This window comes from Cornus florida, unplaced genomic scaffold, assembly GCF_030987335.1.
Source record: "Cornus florida cultivar Cherokee Brave unplaced genomic scaffold, ASM3098733v1 CherokeeBrave_3.0.0_Hap2_Chr05, whole genome shotgun sequence".
Taxonomy (NCBI): Eukaryota; Viridiplantae; Streptophyta; class Magnoliopsida; order Cornales; family Cornaceae; genus Cornus; species Cornus florida.
In genome coordinates this window covers 113,270,202-113,285,123 of record NW_026775575.1, presented here as the reverse complement: position 1 = coordinate 113,285,123, position 14,922 = coordinate 113,270,202, and the positions used below count along the sequence as shown (strand labels likewise).

General features: G+C 33.5%; 1 protein-coding gene across 1 annotated transcript; it reads left to right on the top strand.

Moving 5' to 3' along the window:
* Window positions 1-5,492: 5,492 nt before the first annotated feature.
* LOC132308690 (uncharacterized) lies at window positions 5,493-10,454 on the top strand. Its single transcript, XM_059806859.1, has 5 exons — window positions 5,493-5,805; window positions 6,049-6,415; window positions 9,047-9,306; window positions 9,455-9,653; window positions 10,014-10,454. Exons 1-5 carry the CDS (start codon window positions 5,706-5,708, stop codon window positions 10,282-10,284), a joined length of 1,197 nt encoding a protein of 398 aa, XP_059662842.1. The 5' UTR covers window positions 5,493-5,705; the 3' UTR covers window positions 10,285-10,454.
* The last annotated feature ends 4,468 nt before the right edge of the window (window positions 10,455-14,922 follow it).

The following is a 14,922-nucleotide window of genomic DNA, read 5'->3' as shown; positions in this document are numbered from 1 at the left end:
TATATTGATATATATAGGTATATATAATTTATTTAACTAATGGTTATATATGGAAGGTAATATATATATATATATATATATATATATATATATATATATATATATATACATTAAAATATATGTATGTATATATATTATTTAAAAGATAAATATTATTTATTTTATATGATAATAATCCTAATGGGAAAAGGATTTAGGTTTTTGAATGTGTATAAATAGACACATAAGACTTTAGGGTTAAGAGTTTTTCCACGTTAGAAAAATAAGAGAATTAGAGAGAGAAGAAGAAGGGCTAGCGAAGAGGAGGCCGGATCAAAGAACGTAAGAGGAGACCAAATTTGGAAAAGAAAAGGCGAGTTCTTCTCTACTTCTCCTCTTAGAACTCATAAACTTATCACCTTGATTATCGAAATTATAATTTTATTTTATTAAATTAAATTATTATTCAGATTGGAGGAGCATATTTATTCTTTACAAAATTATAGAATTAAACATGTGAATATATGTATGCAATGTTCTGATAATTTAGATCTTGTATGTGAGGTTAGGTTAAGTTAATTAAATTTTATTTTTTTTAAAATTTTTATATCTTGCGTTAACCTTGTGTAGCACGATTAATTAAATTAAATGGATTTTAATTTAATTGTATATGTTCATTTATGCCCAAAATAATAAATAAATCTTTTGGAATTTTCTGAGTTTTTTTTTAAAATTTTCTGGAATTAATTTATATTTTTAATGTTATTATAGAAATTATTTATATATACTGTTATATATAGAAATAGGTTAAATTGTTTAACATATGACATTACTGGAGGCGGCTGTAGCAAATAGGGTGTGCAATCCAGTGTGGTGCGGCTTAGAGTAAGTTGGTGTAGCACTGATCTGGGCCATGGGTTAAGTTGATGAGTGATTAGAATAATCCTATGCTTCGCGGTGCATGGAGGGATGGTGCACTTGAGCATCTAGACCATTCATTAGGTCTGGTCAAAGGAGGGATTATCCAGTATAGCGCGGCGTACCAAATCAACCAACAGCAACCAATTAGGAGCTGCCAACACGCGCCGAGAGTGGCTCAGGCGCGTGAGGGCGCGTGCAGGCGTGTGGACGCGCCTGCCGGTAAGGGGAAGCGCGTGGAGGCACGTGGGAGTAGTCTAGGGGTATGTGGCGGCGCGTGAAGGCGCGTGGGGATGCGTGTGAGGTCCTGGAAAGTTGCTTGAGACTCCGGTGAAGTTCCAGTATTTATCTTAAGCTTGTTAGGGTTAAAATTAATCATTAGAGGGTGTGTTCTTGATGTTCTGAGAGCCTCAGAGTGTTACTAAGAGACCTAGTAGCATTTAGTGGTATAAATACAATTAATTAAATATTTTTGCAATGAAAGGAGGGTAGATATGATTTTAAATAGTCAACGATTGGTATGGAATGTATGATACACACATATATATATATATATATTATAAAATATATGTGTATATATATATTATTTAAGATTATTAAATATTATAAATCTTGTTTGGTATGACTTGATTCGTGTATGGTATGGTTGATTTAAAAGCGTAATAGATACACGGTTATTAAATTAAGGACATGCTTATTATATGCATGTGAAGTCTATGTATAATTATACCTAGAGTTAAGTTTAAAGTTAGTACATGGTTGAATTGTAGGCATGGATGAGTTGCCAAAGGCTTTGATATACTGCCTTATTGGTTATGAATAAATTTCATATATGGGAAGCATGGTTGAATTGCTAATTAATTGTAAAAGTAAATATATTGAAGGAAGCATGGTTGAATTGCTAGTATATAAATAAATATATTTATAAATGGCATGGTTGATTTGCCGGTGCATATTTAAATCGCTATATGTGTATATGACTAAATTACTGTTTAGGATGGAGTTAAGGTGAGTGGGGTTTACTTTATGAGAAAATTATAAAAAGGGGGGGCTTGGTCTAGGTATGACTAATAATTAATTATTGGTGAGTGGTTTTGACAATTTAATGCCCTATTAACAGATAGGATTCTTGTACTATATATATAAGTATTTATATATATTGGTAGCATCGTATATTAAAGTTAAAGCTTAATTAGGGATGGTTCTGGTAACGATGATCTGTTTATTGGTTTTCAGAGGCTTGGTAGAGAGAACTTGCTCGTAGGGTTTAACCCGCGATTTATTTTTCAGGTTGTTAGAAGGTCAAGTCTCAAGGTTGAGGATCCGCAGCTGGAGGACTTATCCATTCCTTCTATTTGCTTAAAAGTAGGATATTAGTTTTGTTTCAGTTGATATTAGTATTTATTTGGTTGAAATTCTAAATAGTAACTTTTGGTTAAGGGGTCCTTGAGTTACGGGATTCCCGAGTTGTAACCATTTGGAAGTTATTAATGGATTTACTATTAATTGGATTTCTTCAGCGTTTTATTTTATTCTTTATTTCATTTTGTAATCCGTGCTTGTTTAAATACTATAATTAGTTTGATATTCCCTAATTTTTTGCGCGGACTTGATCAACCCGTGTTCCGAAATTAGGGGGTATCACAGTTGGTATCAGAGCACTCCAGGTTCAAGTGTCCCTAGGGTGTCTTTCGTTATGTGAATTCCGCTTTGTGTACTCTTTTCTTTAGAGCTTAAGTTTAGGATACATTGTATTCCTTTACGGTCCGTTAAAATCGTACTGATGTCTGTCGTTCTATGTTAACAGCATGGTTAACACTGGAAGAGGACAGAATCTGAACCGTCGACAGAGGAGAGCTGCACGTAGGCAGCAAGAACACCTGCAACGTCAGCAAATGGAGGAAGAGCAACAACGACTTGGGTTTCAGGATGAGGGTCAGGTTCAGGAGGAGCAAGAGTCCGGCTCAGGGCAGGGATCCAGAGTATCCTCCTCACATCAATGACCTCATTGCTCGGGCTATAGAAGCTGGGGTAGCAGCTGTACTTCGAAATCAGCCTCAGGTACAGCCGGCACCGTTACCAGCACCGGTTGTTCAGACTGATACCTGGGAGAAGGCCAGGAGTTCTTTCACAAAAGGGAGTCCACCTGAGTTCACGGGCTCCACCGATGCGAGAGCAGCTCACCAGTGGAAACAGGACATTGAGCGACATCTTCGCTTGGTTCAGTGCACGGAGGTTCAGAAGCAGATGCTTGCTACCTTCAAGCTAGTTGGGGATGCACTGCAGTGGTGGGAGTCAGTTACCACCATAGAGGAGAGGATGGCATTGACTTATGATGAGTTCAGTGCACGCTTTGAAGAAAAGTATTTCCCTTATGCAGTTAGGGCAGGCATGAAGACTGAGTTTCTTAATCTGCAGCAGGGGACCATGACAGTGGCGGAATATGAACAGCAGTTCACACGCTTATCTCTCTTTGCACCGGAGGAGGTGGATACAGAGGAGAAGAAGCGCAACAGTTTCGTCAAAGGACTGATGTGGTCTATCAAGAGAGCTATTACTGGTAGTCCAGCCTACACTACTTATGCTCAAGTGGTGGACGCAGCTTTGCAGCTTTATCAGCTAAATGAGGATTTCAGACAGACTAGGGCTGAGAAGCGGGGTGGCAAAGACTTTGCTAATCAGCCAGCTGAGAAAGTGAATGATAATGGGAACCGACAGAATGATAAGGGCAGATTCCAGGGCCAGCAGCCTTGGAAGAGGCACAAGGGTAATTCAGAAGTTCAGAGAGAGGGAGTTTCCACTCCGCAGACTGGAGCACCTCAGATTTGTGAAGAAAGTTATTTAAGTGCAATTTTGTGAAGTTAAAATTGTAAAAAAGTTATTTAATTGGCCTGAAAAAACAAATTCTTGAGAAAGGTAGTTATATCAATTTGACTATTTCATGTATTGTTTTGCAGTAGAAACCAGAAGCTTGTGATGTCATTCTTCAACAATGCTAAGAAGATGGTTAAGGATGATGGAGAGATTCATATTTCTCACAAATCAAATGGCTTCCATCTGGAATGGAAAATCGATTTGATAGCATTAGTTTGCGGCCTTCGGCTTAAGGAAGAGATGCCATTTAACTTGTACGACTATCCAGGTTACAACAACAAATATGGTTACAGAGGTGATAAGAATTTCAGCTGCAGCCCTAGCTGCACTTACAAGTTTGTGCTCTGGAACTAATCAAAGAAGGATGACATGCCAGCATGTATTTTGTCAAGTCGTTAAGTTATTCTCAGCTGAATATATGTAGCCATGGTATTATTAGCTTTAATATAAATTACCTAACTAACTTAATTTGCTTAGGAGTATCTTTTGTGTGTGTTCCCTGTGGAATCTCCTTTGATGTCCATACTTTTGTACCTTGCACAACACTTCTTCATTTCGTGGTGGAAAAAGTGATCAATATGATATTTATATAAAGTGATCAATATGATATTTATATATAGTGGGATCCACGTGAACTTATATATTGGCCATCTTTTATTTTATTTTATTATTATTATTTTTTCGAATAGCATTACTCTAATCTACGAATTATGTGATGTTTTTGGATTGATTAGTAAACTAATGAGCCTAAGATTTTGACATGACTGGCACTACTTTTAGAGTGACGGGCAATCTGGGTTAACTCACAACTTTCAACAACCTACTCATTAAACAAAAATATGATAAAATATTTTAGAGTGGCTGTAATAAATCTTTCAAATAATATATTTTACATTTTTTTATATATGTCTAAATTTAAAATTTTAAACTTGAATATTTAAAATTTAAAAGAATAAGTTAATAATTTTTTAAAGAAATAATACATGTCCTATATGTCCCCTTACACTTAAATTAAGACGAAGGGAGTATTTAAATAGTTTGAACCATTTCCTATATTGTTTCCATTATAAAAAGAAACATATGAATAGAGAGATATGGGTAAATTCTATTCAAAATCGAAAAATTAGGCAGAGTGAAAAATGCAAGATGCAAATAAGTAATGAAAACATTCATCTAGGTCATATATTTAATATCAACAACTATATGTAATTCTCTGGTGGGATTGATCATTTTTTTTTTTTTTTGGCTTTGTGGGTGATTTTGTAACTGAAATTGTATTATATTTAAGGAATAGAATCTCAAGTGGCCACCAATGTACAATTTAATTCTAGATTTGGTGACTCCTAATTTAACTGCGGATAATTTTTTGTAAGTTTGGTCACACGTATTACATTTTTTTTTTTTTTTGGAAACAGGAACTCCCGCAGCAATCAATCGAAAGGAATAAATGCCTTGAAAAGAGTCGAATACCGGCCATTTCAAACCTGCCTTCAAGCTCCAACCATCACAGCTATGCCCCGGGCGCCACACTTATTACATTTTGCTTTATTGAATTTTAGCAAAAATTAATTGGCTGCGTTATTATAAATTTAAATGTGGGACTAAATAAACAGTAATAAATTAGAAATTCTCACGTGCATCCCACGTGCACCTGTACTAGTGTGCCTGTGTGAGATATACAAAAATTACCCTACCCTCCCTGGCCAGTGCCACCACTACTTTCTCTGCAAAGTTTGTTTCTCACTCTAAAAATTATTCTTTACCAAATTTCTCTCTCTCAATATTGTATCTTCTTCATCAAACCAATATCAGTCACTTCAAAACCCTAGGTCCCTAACTTTATATCCACCAATCACCATCAGCAATCCAAAGTTCCCCTCCTTATATCTATTACAATCTATATATATAGAGAGAGATATATAGGTGTATATCATATGACTATGGAATTCAAGTTTCGAGCCATCGACGAGCAAGCGTCCACGTACCTCCATCCTTCTTCAAGCATGAGTTACTTCACAGAGCAAGCACTTCGAGGTCGGTACAAGTCCTAGATTCTTCAATTATCTGTGACAACAACTAGACATTGATGAATTGGAAAGAAATTTCGTGTCTGACGTGTGTGTGTGTGTATGTGTATATATATATATATATATATGATTTCCCGCATGTTATTGCAATCAAACAAGAGTTTGTGTTGATTTTCATTTCGATTTCAGTAATTTTGTTCGTCTACAACATTTTTTTTTCTTTCCCACCAATAACCTTGTCGTGTTTCAGCCGGTTACCGGAGAAATGATTTTGGACTCGGCAACGACTTGTTTCGAAAGTCTAGCAATCTTGATGAGGCGATTCTGAGGGAGATTGAAAAAGATCGAATCAGAGAAGAAATAATGGCAGCAGAGATGGGCCGGAAGCGTTTATTAATAGAAGCAGAGGTGAGCAGAAGGGAAAGAGAGATGATGGCATTGCAAAGAGGGGATGGATTATCGCATTCTTCTCCGTGGACGTGGATGTGGATGGAGCCGAGACCATCAGGAGGAAGTAGATTACTTGAAGAAAGATTGGCATTTTCGCTCCAGAAAAGAGTGACTCGCCGCCGAGAGATTGGAGGACTCGACACTTTTGAGATCATGCCCTTTGAACGGTTCGTTTTCTCTCTGTAACAACCAACAAAGTTAGATGATCAATTTGTGTAACCAGTTAATCTTGTGTTGGGATCAACAACATGGGTTATGAAACAGCCATGGTTTTGGAGAGACACAAACAAAATGGTGTCTTTTCATTCTTTTTTGTGTGTGTGAAAGAACAGTCTAAGGCTTAGTTTGGATACATTCTAGAAAAACCAAAAGAAATGAATAGAAAGAAAATAATAAATATAATTTATATTTATATTTGGATAGATAGAGAAAAAACGAAAGAAATAAATAATATTCTTGGTATAACAACACACAGAAGAAAGAAAACAAAGAAAAATAATAATTATTATTTTACCCCTTTTTGCGGGGTTACCCCTAACTAACCAAGATCTGTAATTTATAAGCCAATGGATGATGGCCACCAGAAAATATATGTATATATATATATATATATATATTTAGGGCAAACCATTTCAGCCTCCCCAATGCCAGCTCCTCTATCCCTCCCCCCCCCCCCTCTCTCTCTCTCTCTGCTACTGCTAACTTGTATGTAATGGTTTTGTTTTAATTTTTTTTTTCTTCTAAATCAACTAACCAAGGTCTGTAATTTATAGGCCCATGGATGATGGCCACCAGAATATATATATATATATATATAGGGCAAATCATTTCAGCCTCCCCAATCGCCTCCATCTCTATTCTCGTTCTCAACTCTGAACCTGCCCTCTCTCTCTCTCTATCTCTCTCTGCAAACCACAAAATCTACAAGGATCAGAAGTTCAAAACCCATATATTTCAGTATGTCTATATATATATATATATATAAATATATATATTTGTATCCCTTTGTGTATGTGTTTATAAATATACATATTTTTGTATGTGTATATATATATATAAAGAAAGCAAATCATTTCAGCCTCGCCAATCGCCTCCATCTCTCTGTTCTCGTTCTCAACTCTGAACTTGCCCTCCCTCCCTCCCTCTCTCTCTCTCTCTCTCTCTCTCTCTCTCTCTCCAACTGCAAGCTACAATTATCTTCCTTTTCCTTGAAATCCCTCCAAATCTTGTCAATTTTGGAGGGATAGAATTTGGAGGGACAGCTCCAAATCCTTCTGAATCCTTTCTTTTCTTTCCTATTTTTTCATCCAAACAGACAAACCAGTATCCTTCCCTTTCTTGCCTAAAGAAGAAATGAATGGAAATGAAAAGACAACATGTTAGACAGGTGTCCCTCCACTTTCTCTTGTGGGGGCCCGGGGGTAGTGGCGTCATTTACTGTAGCCATGTGAAAATCACTTTATAAATTACCAAGTTTTTTTTTGGGAATGTTATTTAAATTACCAAGTTGAAATATGTATTCTATTAAGTTCTGATGTTTTTTAAAATTATTATGAAAAAACAATACTAGGACTGCGGGAGAGAGGAGGGTTATAATAAATGTTAGTTGAGTAATTTTACACAAATCTATAATCCACTTTCGTCACGGAAAGAAGTTAGCCTCCATCTCTCGCGAGGCATAGGAACAAGTGCATATAACTTTTATCATTATTTTAAAAAATTCTGTAAAAAATATCTTTAATCTTTTCATATTATATAAAAATATACTTTAATTGAAATTTTAACATAAATTAGTATTATAATACTTATTTTACTTTTTGTTCTTTTGAAAATGCCAAGGGAATATATATGTCACTAATCCTATGATACAGGGTATTATATTCACATTACCTTATAAATATATATATATATATATATATATGTATATATAAATTTTTTTCTCTATATATATTTTTAAACCTTTTTTTTTTAAAAAAAAACTTTGACAATTTGTAGAATAAGAATTTGAATTTTTTGAGATGTGAGTGTGCTATTTTCTATTAATTTTTTTATTATTATGTATTTTTTTTACCATTACTTTTAAACAAAAACAAAAACAAAGAGGAAAAAAAGAAAAAAATCTCAATATCAGTGTGCACTGGTTTTTTTTTTTCCGGAGTTCGGAGAGTTTGGAGCGATTTGTGTTTTTAGTTGACACTTTATTTTTACATTTATTTTACTATTTTATTTTTATTTTTATCTTGTCCGCGTCCTCCAATAATGTCATTTTCGGTCATTTTACAAAATGATCTATTTTTATATATTTTATAAAATGGTTCAGTAAGGGTAATTTAAGTCAACTTAGGGTTTAAATTTGTCGGGATCTATTTACACCAAATTGAAACTTTAGGATTGTTTTTGTGTTTTTTTAAACGTGAGGGGTGTGATATACACAGTAGGCTTTAGCGCTGTTTTCTGTACTTAACCCTTATTTGAATATTAATTTTTAAAAATGTTATTAAATCTAAATGCAATTATTAATATATAACAGAGGAAACATTCCTAATCATCACTAAATATATTTTAAAATTATAAATCTGTTTAAGAAGTATTGGACATGTATTGACCATATATTAATATATAAATATATATATAAAAGTAGTAGATTTGAAGATGTAAGACCCACGGTACATGAAGTAGTAGTGTGGTAGAGTAAGTTTAGAAACTTAAGATGGAGCACATCTATTCTCATCTCTTTAACAATGTGTGGGATGAAGAGAAAAGAAATGTGACTGGTATAATGTTAATGTTGTTAATAGTGCTGGGAAGAAGCCTAAGATTGTAGGAGGACAAGGTTGTCTTCCACCATCACTAGTAGTTAAGGATGGTTTTGGGAGCAAAGCATCAGCAGAGTATTATGTATTAGCAGCAGCCCAAAAGCAGGAGAGATGGTTGAAGCACTACAGCAGCTCTCACAAAATACTGCTTGTAGGAGAGGGGGACTTCTCTTTCTCAACTTGTTTGGCTAAAGCTTTTGGTTCTGCTCACAACATGTATGCTACTTCTCTCAACTCTATAGGTAAACCACTCAATCTTTTCTTTTATTTTGACAGTTCTAATTACTTAATTCGTATAAGTATACTTGTAATTCATGGTAACCCCACCCATAAGATGTTATATATATTACTGGCCGAATTTGAATTAGAGTTATTGTACGTGATTGTCAGGGTTTTTGATGCAACACTATGGTGAATCCGTGCTCAACATTGATCAACTAAAGATTAGAGGTTGTACTGTTATGCATGATGTTGATGCAACGAAGATGGCAGATCATTGTGTGCTCAGGACCCTCAAGTTTGATCGAATAATATTCAATTTCCCCCTCGCTGGCTTTTTCAAAAACGAACCACGCGAATCTGATATCAGGTACCTCTCAAATTTTCTTTTCTCATTCATCTTTGTATGCATTAAGGAATTGGTATAAACATACTTTACCCCCTTCGATTGATTTTTGTATCTGGTGGGTTGGAAAAATTGTAGTATATAAACTGATTTTTTTGGTCCTACTGTAGAAGCAACTTTAAGTGGCAAGGGAGTCATATAATTCAGAAGTTGTATAGCGTTGCCCTTGGTGTTTGTGTGTGAAAATATTCAAGTGCAATATTATGAATTTACAATTCTGAAGAAAGTTCTTTAATTTCCAAAAAAAAAAAGAAAAAACACACAAATTCTGTAGAAAGCTAATTATTACTATATCAATGCACTGTTTCATGTTTTGTTTTGCAGTAAAAACCAGACGCTTGTGGAGTCATTCTTCAACAATGCTAAGACGATGGTCAAGGATGATGGAGAGATTCACATTTCTCACAAATCAAATGGCATCTTTCTGGAATGGAGAATTGAATCGTTAGCAATAGGTTGCGGCCTTCGGCTTAAGGAAGAGGTGCCATTTAACTTGCACGATTATCCTGGTTACAACAACAAATATGGGTTCGGAGGTGATAAGAATTTCAACTGCAACCCTAGCAAAACATACAAGTTTGTGCTCGGGAACTGAGTGCATTTTCTTCAAGTGTCAAATTTGTTATAAGCTTTCTCAGCTGAATATATCCATGCTATTAGTAGCTTTAATGTAGATCAACTAACTTAATTTGGTATTGATATGAAGATGACGTCATGTGAGATACACATGAATGTGTGTGTATATATATTATTATATTGGTCGGCTTTCTTTTGTGTTAATCGGTTTAGTCTCTCACCTTGAGTAGTATTACTAAAATTAATTATGCAATTTTTTTTGGATCTCTGCTTGTATACTTTTATATTATTGTGTGCGTAAAATGTTTTCAATATTTGTATATATGCTAAAGGCCATTATATAGTAGTGTTTGAGCTATAAGAAGTCTTATTTCTTTAATGTTGAGAGATACATAATATTAGTAATAATTAAAATAAAAAATTATAGTATGTTTTTTTATTTTTTAAAATGTGCGACCTTTTAGAAATCTATATATTTGTTTTAGATTCTTAAAGAAATATTATTTAATTTTTTTGCACATGAAATGATTATTATAAAGAATTATTAAATAATAAATTTCTTAACTAACTAAAGTAAAACTAAAAAATATCTTATTTAATTTGTTTGCAAATATTTTTGCGCCTATATACTGTGCGCGTGCGCACAGACAGACATTTAATATTTTTGTATTTAAATAACGAAACTAAATTGATTAGCGAACTGATTATGGCCTCATTTAATATTTTTATATTTAAATAACGAAACAAAAGTGATTAGCGGGCTGATTATGGCAATGATTTATTATTCGTTTTTAATATTGTGGGTTTATTCTTAATTCAACATATTTTAAACCATTTTTACACTACATCTTGATTATTGCCGTACATAATAAATGTTGTTAATTATTCAATAAATGATAAATCCTTGTGACTTCAAAGATTTGCGAATTGAATTCACGAATAGTGGAAGAATTCACTTCCAAACCGCCAACTCACCCGTGGAGTCCGAGAACAATACCTCTTCAGAACCATTACGTGACTTAGCTCTTGAGCATGTAATATCTTGATTTTATAGTTTTGTGGTTGATAGAAAACCTTTTTAGGATGGAAAAATTATTTGTCTTGACTAATTATTAGTTGACACGTATACAAAATTTTGAATAAAGTTGAAATAAAGCTGACAAAATTGTGTACGCGTCAACTATTAGTCCCATAATTATGTAATAATTTTTCGGTTAAAATGTTATTTGATGTACGCCTCCGGATCCTTGACAGTGCAGCACATTACTGCACTGATATTGCATTGGACAATTCACAAACATCACACGGTGTGATAGTGCCCATGTGTAATATTTATGAATTGTCTGGGCGTAGCAAGGACATGTACATAAGGGTGGCAATTCGTGTTTGCGCGGGTCATAATCGTGTCATATCGACTTAAGAGTACTTTATTAAATAACTCTAACTCGAACACGACATTTTTAATATTCGTGTGAGTAACCCTCGACACTAACCCGATCTATTATTAAAATAAAAAATATATATTTTAAATTATCAATAAGATATATATTTTTAAGGCAAGAAGTGTTAGAAGTTAGATTAGTTACCACTGGGTTATCGAGGCATTGCAATTATTAATAATACTCAATAAAACAATAAATGCTAAAAAAAATATAAGTTTCAATTTGACCAAATTACTAAATAGCCTATAAGGCATTGTAAATTATAAGATACAAGTTTATATTATTATTTTGGAACTTAAATATTAATTTGTTTATGACACGTATAATTAAACGGGTATAATCAGGCTATATGGGTTGAACCACTTTAGTCCAAACATGACATAATTAACTAAACAGATTAATGGTGTTGACCAGTTTACTACCCGAATAAAGTGGAACTCACCGTGGCCGTTTGGGCTTGTTCACCGGAATTGCCCCTGAATAGCTTCAATAAACGCCTAATTTTTAAACCGTTAATTCAAGATATTTGGATGATACATTGGGTTGGGCTTTAACTTTTGGGTTGGGCTTCTTAGGCTTGTAAGCCTTAATATTGGGCTATTTTGGCCCAAGTCCTTCAAAAAACAAACTTTCGGAACCCATTTATGAAATATTAAAAACATGTACTACAAGAATTTAAAGTGTGGAGTATTCACTAACTTTCAAGGTGGCACTAATTAAACAAAAATATGCTAATCGTGTACGTTACGGTAACGGATCCTTCCAACTGCAATCCCGGGCCTATCATTTCGGGTCTACTTTACACCTTTCTATTAAAAAATGGTACCCAAGATCGATTCTATCTCTCTATATGAATTTATATATATACACACACATATTTGTTTTACTTATAAAATCATTAAATTCTTAGGTTGTTTGTAGACTTGTAGTTTCATATTGTGAATAATTACTTTACAGAATTAATTTTAAGTTTGAAGTCTGAACTTAAGAATTAAGTCACATAGAATGGGAACGGAACAAGAGTAAATTTGAAAACGGGAGCGTGACAATCGCAAAATTATGTCATAAATATTGAGAATTTGAGCGCGGCGCTTGGAAGTAATACCTGTTGAGAAGGATTGTGTAATTTAAGTTTGAACCATTCCGTTATAGGCAGCGAAAAAAAAAAAAATTGAAGATGCAAATAACTGATGGAAACATTTATCTAATTGGATATCAACAACTATGTAATTCTCTAATGAATGATTGATAATACTATTGTAATTGAAATTGTATTATATAAAATAATAGAATCTCCAGTGGCCACGAATGTACAATTTAATTATAGATTTGGTGACTTATCTATTTTATAATTTTTATTTTTATATTTTTTTCAAGTTTGGTCACTCACTATTATCTAATTTTCTCTAGATTTTAGTGTGTAAATAGTAACGTAATTAATGCACATGTTCTAATTTTCATAGAAAAATTAAAGGCTTAAATGAAGGAGAAGACAATGAAGGAAAAACTAACCAAAAAAAAATCCAAGATGTACATCTTAATCTAATAAATCCAGCATGTTAAAGGTGGTGAATTATTTTTGAGTGATTAGCTCTTTAGTTTTAGTCGTTGGATTAGAAAAGTTTGAAGTTGTGTGAAAGAAGCTTACTTCCTATAAGTAAGCAATACGTTTCAAAACAGTAAAATTTTAAAAAACCAAACAAAAAAAGAAAAGAAAAGAAAAAGACCCGTTTCTCTCGCCTGTACATACACACCCCCAATATCTTCTCTCCAAATCAAATCATCATCATCCAATGAAGACTCAAATTTTCTGAATCACCATATTTAAATCCTAGATCTTGAAATGACAAAGAATCTCCAATGATTTTCAGGTGAAGAAAACCTAATCATGTCCATTGTTGTATGGTAAATCCCAAAACTAAACATTATTATTATTATTTTTTGTTTCTCTCTAATCACCATCCTTCTTTCTTTGTGAAAAAAGAAAAAAATGAGATTTCTTTTGATGTCTACCTCTTAATCACTTTCTTTCAATAACCTATTACCTTTTTTTTTTTATTTTATTTTAATCCAATCATTTAATCCTCTTGTTTTCTTTATTATTATTTGGGCATTGTTTGATCAAATAGTAGTAGTGGTATGGTTAGGCTTTCGGAGTATCCGAATAATTTTATTCCCATCATTTTTTGTTTCCGGGTATTCTTCCTTTTTTCTTTTTTTGGTTTACGAGTTTTTACCAAAATGTAGATAGGTTGGTCTGAGTTTTAGCATAATGAAGAGAGGTCTTAAAAAAATCTGAATGGACCAACAAAAATTTGGAGAATAGAGAATCTGCCATCATGTACAGAGAATCAAATTGTGCATACTCTAAGAAAAGATGAGTCGTACATGCTCCTGATTTCAGATGCTTACAGATATTATTTGAAGAACCAAACCAAGAGAATGCAGTGAGAGAGCACAGAGAGTCATTTTTGAAAAGTATGAGAAAGTTCATCTGAGGGTACATAATAGCATTTGTCTTTTGTTTTAAAACTTAATTACACTGTCTATTTTAATTAAATTTGAATTTCCTTGTGGAGTGTATATATATATATCTATATATATATTTGATTTCTTTTATTGTTTACAGAGACATTTTTAATACACGTGGGTTGTCTTTGGCCTGTGTGTCACGATCTGTCTCGTTACTTCTCACTTTATTCCTTCTCTCCGATCCCAACAACCTCTATGTACATTCCTTTTAGCATAGTGATCACAACATAGTCGGTTCATTGATTCACTGCAATATTCGTTGCTTCTCTCATCGTAGTAGCATACAATACATGTATATATCTGCATATATATATATATATATATATATATATATATGCATTTGTGTGTGCGCTATAGCTCCCCTTCTGTCAATTTGAGATTGAGAGAGTGCTGTGTTGAAATCTCAGGGTGTTTGATATTTCAATTTCGCATCAAAGCATATGCACGTGAAGCGTAATTAAGATGAAACCAAATTATATAGAATTCTTCAATAAGTTGCGGCTCAATTTAAGTTCATTTTAAGACCAGACCAAGACTTGATCTTTAAGGAAGCAATTTTAATTAAATTAATGACGAAAATCCCCATAAAGCTAAGCTAGTCATTGAGAATTGTAGTGATCCCATCTACAGCAAAGAATAAGTTGCCATGAAGTAATGAATCCACCATATCTATTCATTCTACC